The sequence below is a fragment of the Aspergillus versicolor genome (assembly GCF_001890125.1).
Source record: "Aspergillus versicolor CBS 583.65 unplaced genomic scaffold ASPVEscaffold_2, whole genome shotgun sequence".
In the NCBI taxonomy this organism is placed as follows: Eukaryota; Fungi; Ascomycota; class Eurotiomycetes; order Eurotiales; family Aspergillaceae; genus Aspergillus; species Aspergillus versicolor.
In genome coordinates, this window is record NW_024467525.1 from 693114 (window position 1) to 707656 (window position 14543).

At 51.6% G+C, this 14543-nt stretch overlaps 8 protein-coding genes across 8 annotated transcripts; 4 read left to right on the forward strand and 4 right to left on the reverse strand.

Annotated features, from left to right (window-relative positions):
- Positions 1–124: 124 nt before the first annotated feature.
- Positions 125–2230, reverse strand: ASPVEDRAFT_185197 (flavin-containing monooxygenase; the record flags this gene model as incomplete). The annotated part of the gene is made up of 7 exons (XM_040808940.1): positions 125–424; positions 480–584; positions 633–780; positions 831–1171; positions 1226–1560; positions 1610–2011; positions 2059–2230. The coding sequence occupies 7 exons, from the start codon at positions 2228–2230 to the stop codon at positions 263–265; spliced, it is 1665 nt and encodes a 554-aa protein (XP_040663739.1). The 3' UTR covers positions 125–262.
- A 266-nt stretch (positions 2231–2496) lies between these two features.
- ASPVEDRAFT_37436 (sterol desaturase family protein) lies at positions 2497–3373 on the forward strand. Its single transcript, XM_040811469.1, has one exon. It carries the CDS (start codon positions 2536–2538, stop codon positions 3319–3321), a length of 786 nt encoding a protein of 261 aa, XP_040663740.1. The 5' UTR covers positions 2497–2535; the 3' UTR covers positions 3322–3373.
- A 33-nt stretch (positions 3374–3406) lies between these two features.
- Positions 3407–5851, reverse strand: ASPVEDRAFT_124584 (uncharacterized protein; the record flags this gene model as incomplete). The annotated part of the gene is made up of 5 exons (XM_040806194.1): positions 3407–3828; positions 3879–4135; positions 4186–4563; positions 4608–5615; positions 5658–5851. 5 exons carry the CDS (start codon positions 5849–5851, stop codon positions 3407–3409), a joined length of 2259 nt encoding a protein of 752 aa, XP_040663741.1.
- A 258-nt stretch (positions 5852–6109) lies between these two features.
- On the forward strand, positions 6110–7342 carry ASPVEDRAFT_49853 (alpha/beta hydrolase; the record flags this gene model as incomplete). The annotated part of the gene is made up of 4 exons (XM_040814228.1): positions 6110–6443; positions 6493–6603; positions 6648–6739; positions 6794–7342. 4 exons carry the CDS (start codon positions 6110–6112, stop codon positions 7340–7342), a joined length of 1086 nt encoding a protein of 361 aa, XP_040663742.1.
- On the reverse strand, positions 7329–9173 carry ASPVEDRAFT_185205 (cytochrome P450). Its single transcript, XM_040808941.1, has 3 exons — positions 8893–9173; positions 7653–8843; positions 7329–7607 (listed from the first exon to the last, which is right to left on the reverse strand). Exons 1-3 carry the CDS (start codon positions 9136–9138, stop codon positions 7455–7457), a joined length of 1590 nt encoding a protein of 529 aa, XP_040663743.1. The 5' UTR covers positions 9139–9173; the 3' UTR covers positions 7329–7454.
- A 269-nt stretch (positions 9174–9442) lies between these two features.
- On the forward strand, positions 9443–10538 carry ASPVEDRAFT_49855 (amidohydrolase family protein; the record flags this gene model as incomplete). Its single annotated transcript, XM_040814229.1, has 2 exons — positions 9443–9554; positions 9607–10538. The coding sequence occupies 2 exons, from the start codon at positions 9443–9445 to the stop codon at positions 10536–10538; spliced, it is 1044 nt and encodes a 347-aa protein (XP_040663744.1).
- Positions 10539–10542: 4 nt separating this feature from the next.
- ASPVEDRAFT_37441 (aldo/keto reductase) lies at positions 10543–12072 on the reverse strand. The gene is made up of 5 exons (XM_040811470.1): positions 11847–12072; positions 11715–11801; positions 11590–11670; positions 10959–11529; positions 10543–10909 (listed from the first exon to the last, which is right to left on the reverse strand). Exons 1-5 carry the CDS (start codon positions 11969–11971, stop codon positions 10622–10624), a joined length of 1152 nt encoding a protein of 383 aa, XP_040663745.1. The 5' UTR covers positions 11972–12072; the 3' UTR covers positions 10543–10621.
- Positions 12073–12686: 614 nt separating this feature from the next.
- Positions 12687–14441, forward strand: ASPVEDRAFT_24896 (alpha-keto acid decarboxylase family protein; the record flags this gene model as incomplete). Its single annotated transcript, XM_040809717.1, has 1 exon — positions 12687–14441. The coding sequence occupies one exon, from the start codon at positions 12687–12689 to the stop codon at positions 14439–14441; it is 1755 nt and encodes a 584-aa protein (XP_040663746.1).
- Between the last annotated feature and the right edge of the window lie 102 nt (positions 14442–14543).

The window sequence follows — 14543 nt, forward strand, 5'->3', positions numbered from 1 at the left end:
CTCGGGTAATAGTAAAGAGTTAGTTAGATCTACTAGTGGAAGCTCTACTTTATAATTATATACCTGTACCTCAAATAGTCCATTATACATGGCTTTATTAGGAGAGTTCTGAATCAACGATGTTGCTGATTACGCGTTTAATAATAGTTTGATAACAACAAAAGCTACATAGTATACACTAGCCCTATAAATAACGACATTGCAGGAAATATATGACACAATAAAATGATAAGAAACATGACACCTCGGCTGATTGCTGCCGCTACCTTCTCAATATACTGGATCGTACCCTAGGGAAATAGGTTTTAACAAGCTCGAGACACACATCAGTGCGAAGGTACTGAGTGATCCCCAAAGCACCAATGCAAAGAAGAGCAATAACCACAAACCTCCACGATTGACGCGATACTGGTTTGGCGGCTTTCTATTTAGAGTCAGTATTAGTTACGATACCCTCCGATTGACTCATGGAGACTCACTTTGATATTCCAATCAGACCAGGTGGGAAAGAGACTCCTCCACCAGTAGTGGCCTTGTGTCCACGGATAGGACATGGAGTTCCATTTCTTATCATTCAGATACCACTATTTATATTGTTAGATAGTTAATGGCAGGTGGACGGTTACACTTACTGATACACAGCCCGCATTCCAGACACGGTTATTCAATGCCTTCTGCACCCAGTACACGTAGTCATGCTCAGCTTTTGGCTTCAGATCAACCGACACGGCGTCACCATTCAAAACGGGCTTGAGAACACGGAGAGCGTAGTTAATTGAACTATATGATGGTTAACCGTGTCGTGAGATGGGAAAGAATGGGTAGCCTACTTCTCAGCAGCCATCATGGCCGAAGTATGCCCGGTAGCAGCATTAGGCCCCAGCAGCATGAAGAAATTCGGAAAGCCACTCAGGACAGAGCAGTTGTAGGCGGCTGGCCCGTCATACTTGGCCCAGTGTTGTGATACATTCTCGCCGTGGCGTCCCACTACGTCCATGTACGGGATGAATTTGTTTGTCTGGAAGCCTGTTGCGAGAATTATAACGTCCGCTGGAACGAAGCCTTTGTCTGTTTTGATGCCGTCTGCGGTGATATGTTCGGCTTTTGCGTCAGTTAGACGGATTGTGTCGCTGTGTAGACAGTCCAGGTAGCCGGGGTCGAATATCCTCCTCTGCACGTGTTAGCATTATTCAAGTATGTAAGCATATGCAAAGGATAGACATACCTTGCATCCTACATCAAAGTCCGGAATGAGGAGGTCGTGATATTTCTCTGGCCCTGCCTCGCGCATGTATTTCTCAACCTTCTCCCGCCTCTTCTCTCGCAGTTTGGCTGCTCCCTTGGTCATCGGAAACAAGCGAAAATCATTCTCAGCGATCAAGAAGATATGAAGCCGATGCAGCTTCATGGCAAATGGAACATAGCGGAAGATCCATTGTAAAACCCGCGGGTAAGTGAAGTTCGGGGCAGGAAATATCCAGTGCTTAGACCGGATCATCTGCGTGAGAGACTTGATATTTGCATCGTTGACCAGGGCCGGCACAATCTGTGCCGCAGTGCCTAGTATAATCAGATCCATATTGTCTTGAGGAGTAAAGAAAACACGTACAGCCGTTCCCGATTACAACGACATTCTTCCCCTGCAGGTCTACGCTGTGATCCCACCGCGCTGAATGGAAGATACTTCCCTGAAAGTCCGCGGCGCCAGGGATCTCGCACGGCCGCGGCTCGACGAGCTGGCCTGTTGCTGCGAAGAGGATCTGGCACTCGTGGGTGTATTCGCGTCCTGAGCTCAGGTCGCGGAGGTATAACAGCCAGCGACTTGCATCCTCGCGCCAGACACTGCGGACTACTTCCGTGCCGAAGGTCATCTTGCGGCGGAGATTGTAGGTGTCGACTACATTGTCGACGTACTCTTTGATTTCAGTGTTGGAGGGCATGAGCCTGGTCCAGTTGGGGTTCAGAGCGAAGGAGAAGCTGTACAGCGCGCTTGGGACGTCGCAGGCACATCCTGGTGGTGTGAGCTGTGGCTCGCTTTAGGGGGTAAGGAACTCGGACCTGGATAGGTGTTGATGTACCATGTTCCACCACTGTTGGGATGTCGTTCGAAGAACTGGATATCCTCCAGTTCGTACCATCTCTTCAGCGTTGCTCCCAGAGCCACGGCTGATAGCCCTGCACCAACACAGGCGATCTGGCTGTAGGACGGAGGTTCAGATTTCGAAGTCATGGCTGTTTACAAATTGGTCTACAAGCTGTGGACTCTGGCGTGGTAAGTTTAAGTACGGCTCCTAGATTGATGCCGGGACTGTCCCGGGGAGACATGTGCAAGCTCTAGTTAGGAGTCATATCATTATTCGGGTCCGCTCCGGGTTGCTCTATCAGCTAGATAATGATAGCCCGGAACAGCTCCATTTTCCAAGTCATAGTGGCAGCAGTAACAATATATATTAAGTTTTTATACCTTAGACCAAAAATCCATGCACAGCTGGTGATCAGCCAGCTACCTCCAACATCAGACTCCAAGACAACACCATGGATCTCCACGGCAAGCTGCAGGCCGCCTGGGGCCATATCATATCAACATACAAGCCAGGCACAATCGAACTGACGGGGGTGATTCTAACCCAAGTCATCGGATTCATCATCCCAGCAACACTCTACATTTTGATCGACACCATATTCCCAAAATTCTCGCGGCGCCACAAAATCCAAGATGCCCGCCGCCAACCAACTCGCCAGCAAGTGCTGCACTGCGTCAAAGTGACACTATTCAACCACGTCTGGGTAGTAGCCCTCCCTGGCCTTCTGATCTGGTTCACCGGCCTAGACCACGCAACTATGAACCTGGATCCAACCGTACCGCCCTGGACAGACTTCATCATCGACTTCGTGTTCGGCCTCCTAGCAAGGGAAGTCTCCTTCTACTACATCCACCGCGCACTGCACCATCCAAGCATCTACGTCTACATCCATAAGATGCACCATAAATACGTCACGCCGGTAGCATTCGCAGCCGAGTACGCCCATCCGGTGGAACATATCCTCGCAAACGTCCTGCCGATTACGCTGCCGTTGTATCTGAAAGGTGCGCACTCCCTGTCAATCATGGGCTTTGTTGTCTTTGAGCTCTGGGAGGCTGCGGCGGATCATAGCGGATATGACTTTTTGAAATTGCCACCGGCGGAACTGCATGATTTGCATCATGAGAAGTTCCGGGTTAATTATGGGACTATTGGGTTGATGGACTGGATTCATGGGACGGATGTGGTGGGGTGGGATAGACCGAAGAAGGTCAAGAAGGTGAAGATTGCTGAATGATTGAAGGCTCGTGCTACGAATGTATACTAGGACTTTCTAGATATATATTGGCTTAACCAATGAAAACTCCTTGAAACTAGATCTATCAACTTAGAGTATCAGGAAAGTCCAGCCTCGTCAAGAACCCCAAATCATCCAGCCCCTCCCCCTGTCCCATATTGGCCGCATACTCCTCCCAATTGAAGAACGGCACCTGCAGTAGGTCGTGATCTGGGTGATCAAACGGATCATGAGTGTGAGTCATGTCCTGCATATGCAAATTAAACGCAGCAGAAGCCGAATTCGAATCTGCCTCCGCTTGCTGGTCGCCATAACCAGGAACCGCCTGGCAATATGCAGCACGCAAAAATCGGAGGGTGTTGCTTGCAGACAGGCTTACTGTAGCCATAGACTCGAGAACACTCGTAGCCTCTCTCCAGGCCTCTCTCGCTTTATCCATGGCGGATGGTCGAAGCATTGACGGTGCCGAGAAAGACATGAGGAGGACTATTGCGGCGGTTGATACATCTGGACTAGAATTAGTATGAGAATAAACGGAACTCGGGGTAAATGCATACAGAATCCGTTATACCACCATGAATCAGTAGCGCTGGTGTGATACGTCTTGTGAACGAGTTGCGTGAGGTCGATAGCTGCCATCACGCAGGCTGTTGCCGACTTGGTCGCCATGGAGGAGTACAAGGTGCGTCGAGTTGCGACGTGGGCCAGGTTCTCTGGCGTGCTAGAGTGGCCTGCGGACTCGCGCTCCCGTACTCTTTCCGAATACAGCTGGGTGAAGATAGGACGGTGTAGAAGGAGGTGGAGATGCAGGTATCTGTATAGCCATCAGGAGCTGTACTTAGGTAGTAGTAAGGCCGGGAGTACCTCGCATGAAGAACGTTTCTCTGCTGGGCGATCGCCTGATCCAGACCCGTATCTGGATGCATGGCAGAGTTCCACTTAAGGAACGACGGAAGATTGGACTCGAATAGAGTGAGTTGCCGTTCGATCTCAAGCACAATATCTAGACCTCCTAGGCTCTGTGTCGAGGACTGTGATTGACCCTGGCGTCGGCCACGCCAAGCGGAGTATACATCAGATAATATCCTGTCTAGGATACCATACAGCTTAATGGCCTCATTATAGAATGCCATTAGTGTCGAGCTACTGGCGCCTGGACGGGAGGTGTCGAAACCATCAGGCGGAGGAAGAGGAGCCAGATGGGTCGTCATGGTTGGTCTGCCATATGTCATACTCAGAGTACTGCATTAAATTAGCCAGGAAGGGTATAATAGAGGTAGACGTACACATCCATCATCACACAGCCGTGCCAGGTTCGACGCCGAATATCAGATTCCAGCGGCGTCAAGGTGGCAAGAGTATCCGACTCATGCAGTCCCAGCCCCAGTGCCACTCTGCAAGCAACCCCGATGGAATGCCAGCATCGGCTGGGATAGGGAGAGCTCTGCAGAAACAGCGCCGTGATAAGCAAGGTCTGAACTACACCGAGAGTATTGATGTCAAGGAAGTCAAGTCCAACGAACCGCTTCCCTCGAAGGAAGAAAGAGTTGGCAACGTGCTGGACTTCTCCAGGGGCAATATCTGCAAATTGACAGCCCAGAGCGAAGATAAAATTTAATGCACAATGGAAGAGGATTGATCTAGGCCCGGACTCTGCAGCTGAACCCAGCCCAATACGCAGGTCTGTGAGAGGAGTCATAGCTTCATCCTCGGCACGCCAGAGATTCCGATACGCCGCTTCAAAGGCGGGACGGTCGAAGAATGGATAGAGGGTGTAGACGTGGTTGAAAAAGCAGCCGACAAGATGGTCTGCCAGTGTCCGCGGTGGGAGTGCAAAGTCATCGAACCGGTACTCAGTAAAAGTATCCTTAAGAGTCATATGTTCAGGACACGAAGCATTCACTGGCGAGGGCATCGACTGCCAGGCGAACCGCATGAGGGAGGCTGTGGAAGAGCTGCCATAGAATTGAAATCGAGAGGACTGGCGCCTGGCTTCATCGTCTAGGGCAGCTATCTGGCCCATGCCTGTAATGTGCCCTCCCCCGTCGTCGAACAACGGCGATTCATAGGCCCCTGCATTTCGGGTACTCTCTGTAGGCTCTTCCACTGATCCACCGTCAGTGTGACTGGCTATGACGGGTTCCTCCGGTGGGACTGGACTTGGCCCAGTATCGACAGCTTGGGGGCTATCTGGGGCATGTCGAGTCAGGGAGTCTGATGAGTTGACGGAGACTCCCGCCCTCAAACAGACATCCTCTAGTTGTCTGATTCGCTGGTGGAGCGTGTGAAAGTATCTATTCTCGTTAGGGCTGCTTAACTCAATGCATGATACTCACTCGTCTCTGCTGGCAGACCGGGCATTATCCGAGTTGTAGACGCACTGGTCGATCCGATACGCCCGCCTGGTGCATGGCCCACAGATGGGTTTAATTCCATCGCACCGGATCTTCTTCTCTCTGCACGAGTCGCAGGCCAGAGCAACCTTTCTCCGCGTGCTGCGTCGCCTGGACTCAGCAGCTTTTGGTGGCATTTTGGCAGTGTCTGGCAGACCATAATCTGCAGAGATGGAAGAAGAAACGACCCGGGAGCGTTCCGGTTATACGTCAGCGGGGATCAACCTGTGGGTCAATGGATGATGAGCCAGAGTTGATCTATTGGATCCATCTTGGTTCGTCTACCGGAACCATTCCGGATCTCGGGTGCATTCCGTTATATCAATAGATTGGATATATCCTCACGAATAGAGAAATGCATCATCTGCACCAGAGTGCCGATAATGAATACTGAAATGCCAGCCGTCGCAAAGTGGCGATTCCTACCTACCCTCATCTTCTCTGTCCTGCCCTCGGCAGCACTCAGAATCTCCGGCGCTATACTCCGTGCATGGTTCAAAAGACTGCCCCTGGGCCCGGCCATATGGAATGGATTTGCCGGGGCGCTGATGGCCAAAACACCCCCAGTTCAACTGCAGGCAATCCTGCCATCTACTATCGACGTATATGACGCATGGGTTGAGTCTCATGGTGCAAACCGTGCGGTGGATATCTTACCAGCTGACAATACCACTCGTCTGCTCTGGCTAGGCCCAAGGAAATCAGAAAAGGTGGTTCTTTTCTTCCACGGTATGATACCTCATGTATATCTCACTGCCGACCGCTGTTAATAGTCAAGGGGGCGGATATGTGATGCCGCTGTCTAAAGGTCACCTGGACTGGATGGCGTATATCAAGATGGAGGCAGAAAAAGCCGGCATTCAGCTGAGCGTGTGCATCCTGGAATACGGTGCGTATTTCCAATGATGAATGAAGCGTATACTTACTGTTCAGACCTGGTTCCATCAAACCCGTATCCCAGGCAAATGATCCAGGGGATTTTCGCACTGAACCATCTATTGCATAACGGATATAGGCCATCTGATGTATGTCGTTGTCTCACGAACCTCGTCTAACTGCTATAGATCTAACATGTATAGATTGTCTTTGGAGGCGACTCTGCAGGCGGCCACCTATCGCTTGGCCTGATGGCTCACCTCCACCGCCGGTATCCCTCTGCAGTAGAGGGTGATCTTGACCTAACGGGCCCAGTGAAGGGGTGTTTCCTCGTGTCACCACTGTCATCATTCAGCTTTAATACCTCCTCCTATACGAGATGGTTTAGTGCCGATGTTCTTAGTAGGGAGACCGTTGAAAAATATGGATTCTATCTTGTTGAGCATTCTCCCTGGAACGACGAGATCTGTGCTGGGAATGGTTGGGGAATGGCCCTCGACGTGCCGGAAAGTTGGTGGGACAGTCTAGAGTCTGTAGATCGTATCCTGGTGACTGGTGGCTACGAGGAGGTCTTTAGCGACCATGTCCAGCTGCTGGGCAGGATGCTGAAGAGAAGGAGTAAGGGTGAGGTTGCTCTGTACATGGCAGACGAAGCACACGATGGGCCATTGATGGATTTCTCAGCTGGAAGGCCTCCCAGTGGAACGACGAAGGCCATTACAGATTTTGTTGTAGCTTGTTTAAAGAACTGATATGTATTTCAACCCGAATCTTATAAGGATTCCCACGGGACCTTAAGACACTCGTGGCCCTATTGGCCCTATATTAGTTTATATGGGTCGTATTTGCTACAGCTTTAAAGAACTAGATATGCCGTTTTGCGTCGTCCAAAACCTGCAGTAAAGCTCCTTCGTCCAATATCAAAGCGACATGCTGCTCACTCCGTGGAGTCACCTTCACGGGAAAAGGCTCATCGGTCCTGTGATGGTTCAAGCGGGTTGGCTTGTATGGTCCAGCCTGGAGATGTCAGCTTATTGCCTGCCTGAATTGTTGTTGACTTACTGCAGCATAGTCGTAACAAAACACCAAACGAGCCACATTGATGAACAACCCCCTGAATGCCAGTCGATACCCAACGCAAATACGCCGACCTCCTCCAAACTGCCAAAGCCCGTGTGCTGGGTCAGTCTCATGCCCGTCCAGCCAGCGCTCAGGCTTAAACTCCTCTGGGTCCTCGCACTCATTGCACACCGGGATCTCGTTGATCACAAACCCAACACCTGCCGGGAAATGATAACCCTCGAACTCCATATCAGACGTCAGCACATGGTCGGGCGTGAAGGGGAAAATCGGCCTCCATCGCAGGAGCTCCTTGATCATCGCGCAGATGTAAGGCATTTGCTCGAGGTCTTCAATCCCCGGAAGACGGGTATTTCCCCCAGAGTTACATATACGGTCCACCTCTGCCCTGGCTTTCTGGAATTTGTCAGGATAGCGCAAGGCCGCCATAGCGAAGATGTTCAATGCCTCTCTGGTTGTATCGGACCCAGCCTCAAGAAGCTGCAGAGCGACATACATGGCCTCCTGGTCGTTGCCGGTAAACTTGGTATCAGGGTGCAAAAGGACATCACGAACCCAAGACGGAGGCACGGTGCCTTGGTCTACCTTTTCCCTGACAGGAATCCACCACGCTTTGTACACCTCCTCGTTCCAGTCCCCAAGCCTCTCCCAATATTTCCGCCACGGCTGGAGGACACGAGGTAGTCGATCAAGTTCCGGAAACCAGTCCACCAGACTGGACCCGATGCTGCCAACGAAGTACGTGACGACGTCTTGTAGATCAGCCAGCTCCTTGCCCGTCTTGGTCAGTCTCTCCCCGAGCGCAATGCGGTGCACGACGGAGTTCGCGTAGCGGTAGTGATGGCGGTACCACCTCTCCGGCTGGAAGAGGTACTCTGCGAGCATCTGTGTGCTTTCGTGTTCCTGCCATGAGCCGTATTGCTTCAAGGCAGTCCCGCTAAGCAGCGAGTGCATTACGCGTCGTTTTTCTGTCCAGCCTGAGGGAGGCAGCAGGAGGGAGCGGGCGTTGCGGCTCACGATCCCACTGGCGATAGGCATGGGACTTCTACCGTTCGTGAGAGAGCCGCGCTTAGCGATGATTTCGCTGACGACGCGCTTGCTGTTGAGAAGAATCCAGGTCTTTGATCCGAGGTGGAGGGTGGTCATCTCGCCGTATTTGGCGAGGTCGTTTTGCTTATCGGTCAGCCTATTCTCTGTCTATATTGGTATATTGTCCACGCACCATTTTGAAATCTTGATCATCTCGTGCTTTGTAGAGTAGAGGGAGGTTGCCGAGTATGGGTATCCCTCGAGGGCCAGGAGGGAGCTTCCATGTTTTGCCAGGGGGTGGTCTCCGTTTGCCAACTGGAGTGAATATCTCTCGAATGACGAGACAGATTGTCACTAGGCACGTAGCTATGCTTATTACTATCGTGCTGGTTGGATATGCTTCGGCGGCTGCGAAGACTTGTGCGCGAACTGTGCCCATGGTGCTTGTTCATTGATGCCCGTACAGCGAGATGCGAGATGTCTTTTAACCCGGCTGCAGCCCGGTGGGGTGCACAGTGATTTATTATGCATAGTAATTCAATATAACATATCTCATTCGTTAAATAGAGACAAGTGTTCCGGGTTGAACCCGGAGCCTCGCCACCGGAACAGTTCCGTGGTACAATCTTAACATTTAAGAGCAATGGACCACTATTCCAGGTGATATCACCATGTTAACCATGCGTCTGTCCTCTGTCGCAATTCTCGTGCTCGTCTACTTTAGCAACGTCAGCCACTGCAACATGATTGAGCGCGCTCTTGACTGGCTCCAGGACAAGGCTGTCGGATGGATCCACAGCCCAGTCAACAAGATCGATACCCACCACCACTGCGTTCCACCATTCTACGCCAAGGGTATGTATACTCTTATTAAAGATTTTATTCAAGACCCTGCTAACGGAAACAGCCGTTGAAGACCAAGGCGGCGACCCCAGCGGCTGGCCAACTCCCCACTGGAGCGCTAACGCCTCGAAGCTGCTGATGAAGCGCGCCGGCATACAAACAGCTGTGCTCTCAGTGACAGCCCCAGGAGCATGCATCCTCCCAGACCGTGCAGGACGAGCCCGCCTCGCACGGCAGATGAACGAATACTCCGCAGCCCTTCGCGACGCCGAGCCCTCGCGGTTCGGCTTTTTCCTATCCCTACCCAACATCCTCGACACAGAAGACGCCCTGGCCGAAATCGCATACGGACTGGACACCCTACACGCCGACGGAGTCACCCTATTCACACGCTACGGCTCGTCGAATACATATCTCGGACATCCAGATATAGAACCCATCTGGGCCGAGCTCAACAGACGAAAATGCGTCGTCTTCATCCACCCTACACACCCCGTTGATACGAACCCTGTAAACCCTAAACTGCCCCAGCCAGCTATTGACTATCCGCACGAAACTACTCGCACGGCAATGGATATGATCACCAGCGGTACGAGACTGAAGTATCCGGATTGTAAGGTGATACTATCACACGCGGGCGGGGCCCTACCGTACCTGATCTCGCGAGTAACAACGCCCATGCAGAAAGCTCCTGACTTTGCAGTCTCGCATCGTATGGGCACGACATACGAGAAAGCCATGGCATCCTTTCGGAGTTTCCACTATGATCTGGCGCTGAGTTCGGCGCCGCAGGTGCTTGATCTGCTTCTGAAGATGGTCCCGCATGAGCATATATTGTTCGGCAGTGATTTTCCTTATGCGCCTCTCACGGCTTATCCGGCGTTTTTGGAGGAGTTGGAGGGGTATCATATGGGTCAGGAGTTGAGGGATGGGATTAATTATGGGAATGCGTTGAGGTTGCTTCCGCGGTTGGCGAGGATGAGGGATGAGTTGTAAATATCAGACAGCTTGGTTACATCAATATATTTCTAGCAGATCTAGTGATTTAATTGAGTTGGATGGATCAGATAGCTAAGCGATTACACATTTCGTCTGCTCTGGACAGGCGGGGCGTGTGGAGGCACATCGAGATGAGTCGTCGCCTGGGTCAGCCAGACATCAGAGGCAGTGTTGCTGGTCGAGTAGTCCCTGAAGATGAAGTTCATGGGGAATCCGATATCAAAGTCCGCGGCGGCGTCAATCTCAGCCAGATCCTCGGCAGACAGACTGATACTCAGAGCTTCAATATTGGCCTTGAGATGCTCGACCTTGCGCTGTCCGACAATCGGGAATACATACGGCGTCTTGTGCATCACGTATGCCAGTGCCTGTTTCGTTAGACGGGTTATCGAATGAATGGATAGGTGGAAAACTTACAACAGCATGCAATGTCCCTCCCTTCTTATTTGCAACCTTCTCCAAAGCATCCGAAATCTTCACATCCGTCTCACTCAGCTGCGCACCCCTGTTACTCGAATCCCCCTGCGCGGCCTTCCTTGCCTCAGCAGACTTAAACTTCCCCCCGCCCAGCGGTCCCCACGGGGCAATCCCCATCCCCTGGTCCCGGCACATGGGGATAATCTCCCTCTCCATATCGCGGTACCCGGCATTCCACTTGCCCTGGTACACGGAGAACGGGCGCAGACCGTTTGCGCGCGCGTAGTCATTCGCCTTGACAACTACCCACGCGGGCGTATCCGAGACACCAAGGTACAGCACCTTACCTGAGGTGACGAGGCTGTTGAGCCCGTGCATGACTTCCTCGACGGAGGTGGTGAAGTCCCACCAGTGCAGGTAGAGGACGTCGATGTAGTCGGTCTGTAGCTTCTTGAGGCTGTTTTTGATGGAGACGTGCATGGACTTGAAGCTGTTGCCGACGAAGTTGGATTGGATGGGTTCTGTGTCGCGGTGGACGCTGCGGAAGCCGGTGGTGTATTTTGTGGCGATTCTATATCAGGATGAGTATAAGTGCAAGCAAGGTGCTTAGGATGGGCAGTGCAGTGCGTACACCAGCTGATCGCGGTTTCCGCGCTTTTGCAGCCACTCGCCGATCCAGGTTTCGCTCTCTTCGTTCTGGTAGTTGTTCGCCCTGTTAACGTTAGCAAGGTCCTTAAAAGGGAGAAAGATACATACGTATCGATGAAGTTGCCGCCTGCTTCGTAGAAGGCGTCAAGGAGCGCAAAGGTCTGCTCCTTGTTGCACTCGCCCATGAAGTCCTTCCTATATTCATGTTAACTCGGTCAATGGGTTAACTGGGCCTCATACCAGGCATCACCAAAGTTCATCGCCCCGAGACAGAGCGGGGACACCTTCACACCGGCGGTGGGCGCGAGGACCCGGTGGTAGCCAAGAAGGCTGGGAGGTTTCGGGGCGGGTGCGAAAATAGACATGATTCAGGTAGTATTGGTTACAACTTATGAAAGGGTTGCCAGTTCGTTCCAGTTCCAGTACGACGACATTTGCCTTTTATAAACAAGCTTCAGTGGAGACGATGATGAGGGGTTGTTCATATTGTGCCTCGATTGGGCAGTCGGCGAGTACGGTGCTTACAGTGGAGCCGGACTTAGGACTTACTGCGCTGGACATAATCATCATGATGTAAGTGCTGAATAATTGTATAAACATAGAATGCATTAATTCCGTAGTCCAGCGTCAGCAGGTATAGGAATATAAAGTACTTCCTGTACTGTAAGGAGAACTATGGCCGTAGTAATGGCAGCGACCGTGATAACTGCGGCATTCCATAATATCAAGTTAAATATTCGAACAGTTCATGATGAGTCCAGACTATCTGCTCGACATACTAATATATTATAAAATAGAAAGGCCCCAGTAAAGGTCTAGCTGACTAAACATCTGTATAGCATCTCGAAACTATGTATTCTTTGTTAAGGACGCCAGTCAGTCTAGACCAGCATAAGGTGAAAGCATTCACAGTTGAAGCTGTGAATTGGACATTCAATTACCTGCTCATTTGCAGTTGTAGAATAAACAAACGCACAATGGATTCATTTCTGTCGTTGATGAGAATTCTCATAAACAGCGCAATATCCGACTGTCCCCTACATTCCTCTCCAACACAACACTTCAATCCTAATTGACAAAATGGGGTCAATCAGCAACGAAAAGATCGACCTGGCCGAATATCTCTTTACAAGACTCCACCAACTCGGCGTCCGAACCGTCCACGGCGTCCCAGGAGACTACAACCTCGTTGCCCTCGACTACCTCCAACCCGCTGGTCTGCACTGGACAGGAAACGCGAACGAGCTGAACGCTGGATACGCTGCAGACGGATACGCCCGTATCAAGGGGATCTCAGCACTCATCACAGCCTTTGGCGTCGGAGAGCTCTCAGCCCTCAATAGCATCGGGGGTGCGTATGCCGAGAAAGCCCCAGTCGTGCACATCGTCGGGACCCCTCCAACAACTGCCCAGAAGAAAGGGCTGAACCTGCATCACTCGTTTGGAGATGGGAATTTCAGGAGGTTTGCGGAAGTATTCAAGGAGTTTACCTGTGCGCAGGCCAATCTAGAAGATCCTACTACTGCACCTGAGCTGATCGATAGGACACTCCGGCAATGCCTACAAGAGAGCCGTCCCATATACATCGAACTACCAACCGATATGGTCAAAGCAAAGGTCTCGTCAGCAGGTTTAGACACGAACATTGACCTCTCCTTCAAACCAAACGACACCAACCTCGAAGACGCCATCGTCTCCACCCTGCTCAACCGAATCAACACCGCCAAACGGCCAGCCATCATCGTCGACGGATTCACCCCCCGCTATAACCTCCTCCCCGAGGCAGACAAACTCATCCGCACCACCGGCTGGCCGACATACATTACACCCTTCGGAAAAGGCTCCGTAAACGAAACCCTCCCCAACTTCCACGGCGTGTACACCGGGCACGTTCAGATCAACCAGCCCCGTACCCACTGGATTGCGGATTCCGACTTGGTCATCCGATTTGGACCGCTAGATGCAGACACAAACACATTCGGATTCAGAGCGCTCACGCCCGTCAACAATACCGTCTCCGTCCATTGGACCTCGATCGATATCGATGGGCGAACGGTGCATGCCGAGACAAAGACTCTTCTGCGCCGCGTGCTGGAGGGTAATATACACCGACGACCAGTTTGGTTGGGATACTTGCCTCTCCCGTGGCTGCGAGATACTCTTGATGCTCTGTCTGACCCTATCCAGGATGCGGAGATTGATCAGAAGACGTTCTGGACCAGGGTAACGGAGTTCCTGCGTCCAAATGATATCGTCATCGCAGAGACGGGCACGGCCTCTCTCGGTGCGAACGACCTGATTCTTCCGGCAGGTGTAAAGATGATTAACTCTGCGCTGTGGCTGTCCATTGGATATGCACTGGCCGCAGCAGTTGGGGTATCTCAAGCCCAGAAAGACTTGGCTATCAACAACAACAACGTGTCCGGCAGAACAATCCTCTTCGAAGGCGACGGGAGTTTCCAGATGACCGCACAGGCACTGAGTGATCTCTTCCGCAATAGACTCGACTTGATAATATTCCTGATTAATAACGACGGGTACACGATCGAGCGGTATATCCACGGGATGAAGGCGGGGTATAACGATGTGCATCCGTGGAGGTATCTCGATGCGCCGAGTTTCTTTGGGGCGCCGGTTGAGGACCCTTCTTATCCGGTTGTTACAAGGAGGGTGGAGAATTGGGGGGAATTGCTGGATGTACTTGCCGATGAACAGGTTGCTGCAGGAAAGGGGTTTTGTATGGTGGAGGTTGTTATGGGGAGGGAGGATGCGCCGGAGGAGTTGAAGAGTTTGGTGAAGATGGCTGCGAAGAGGAATAGTGGAGATACTGTTTGAATATTGCAGTATGTTTAAAGACAAAAGTAGATCATAGATTCAATTGCATTTGGGACCAGAGATATCTTCCTAGACACCAGGTTGCTAACTACATAACACAGA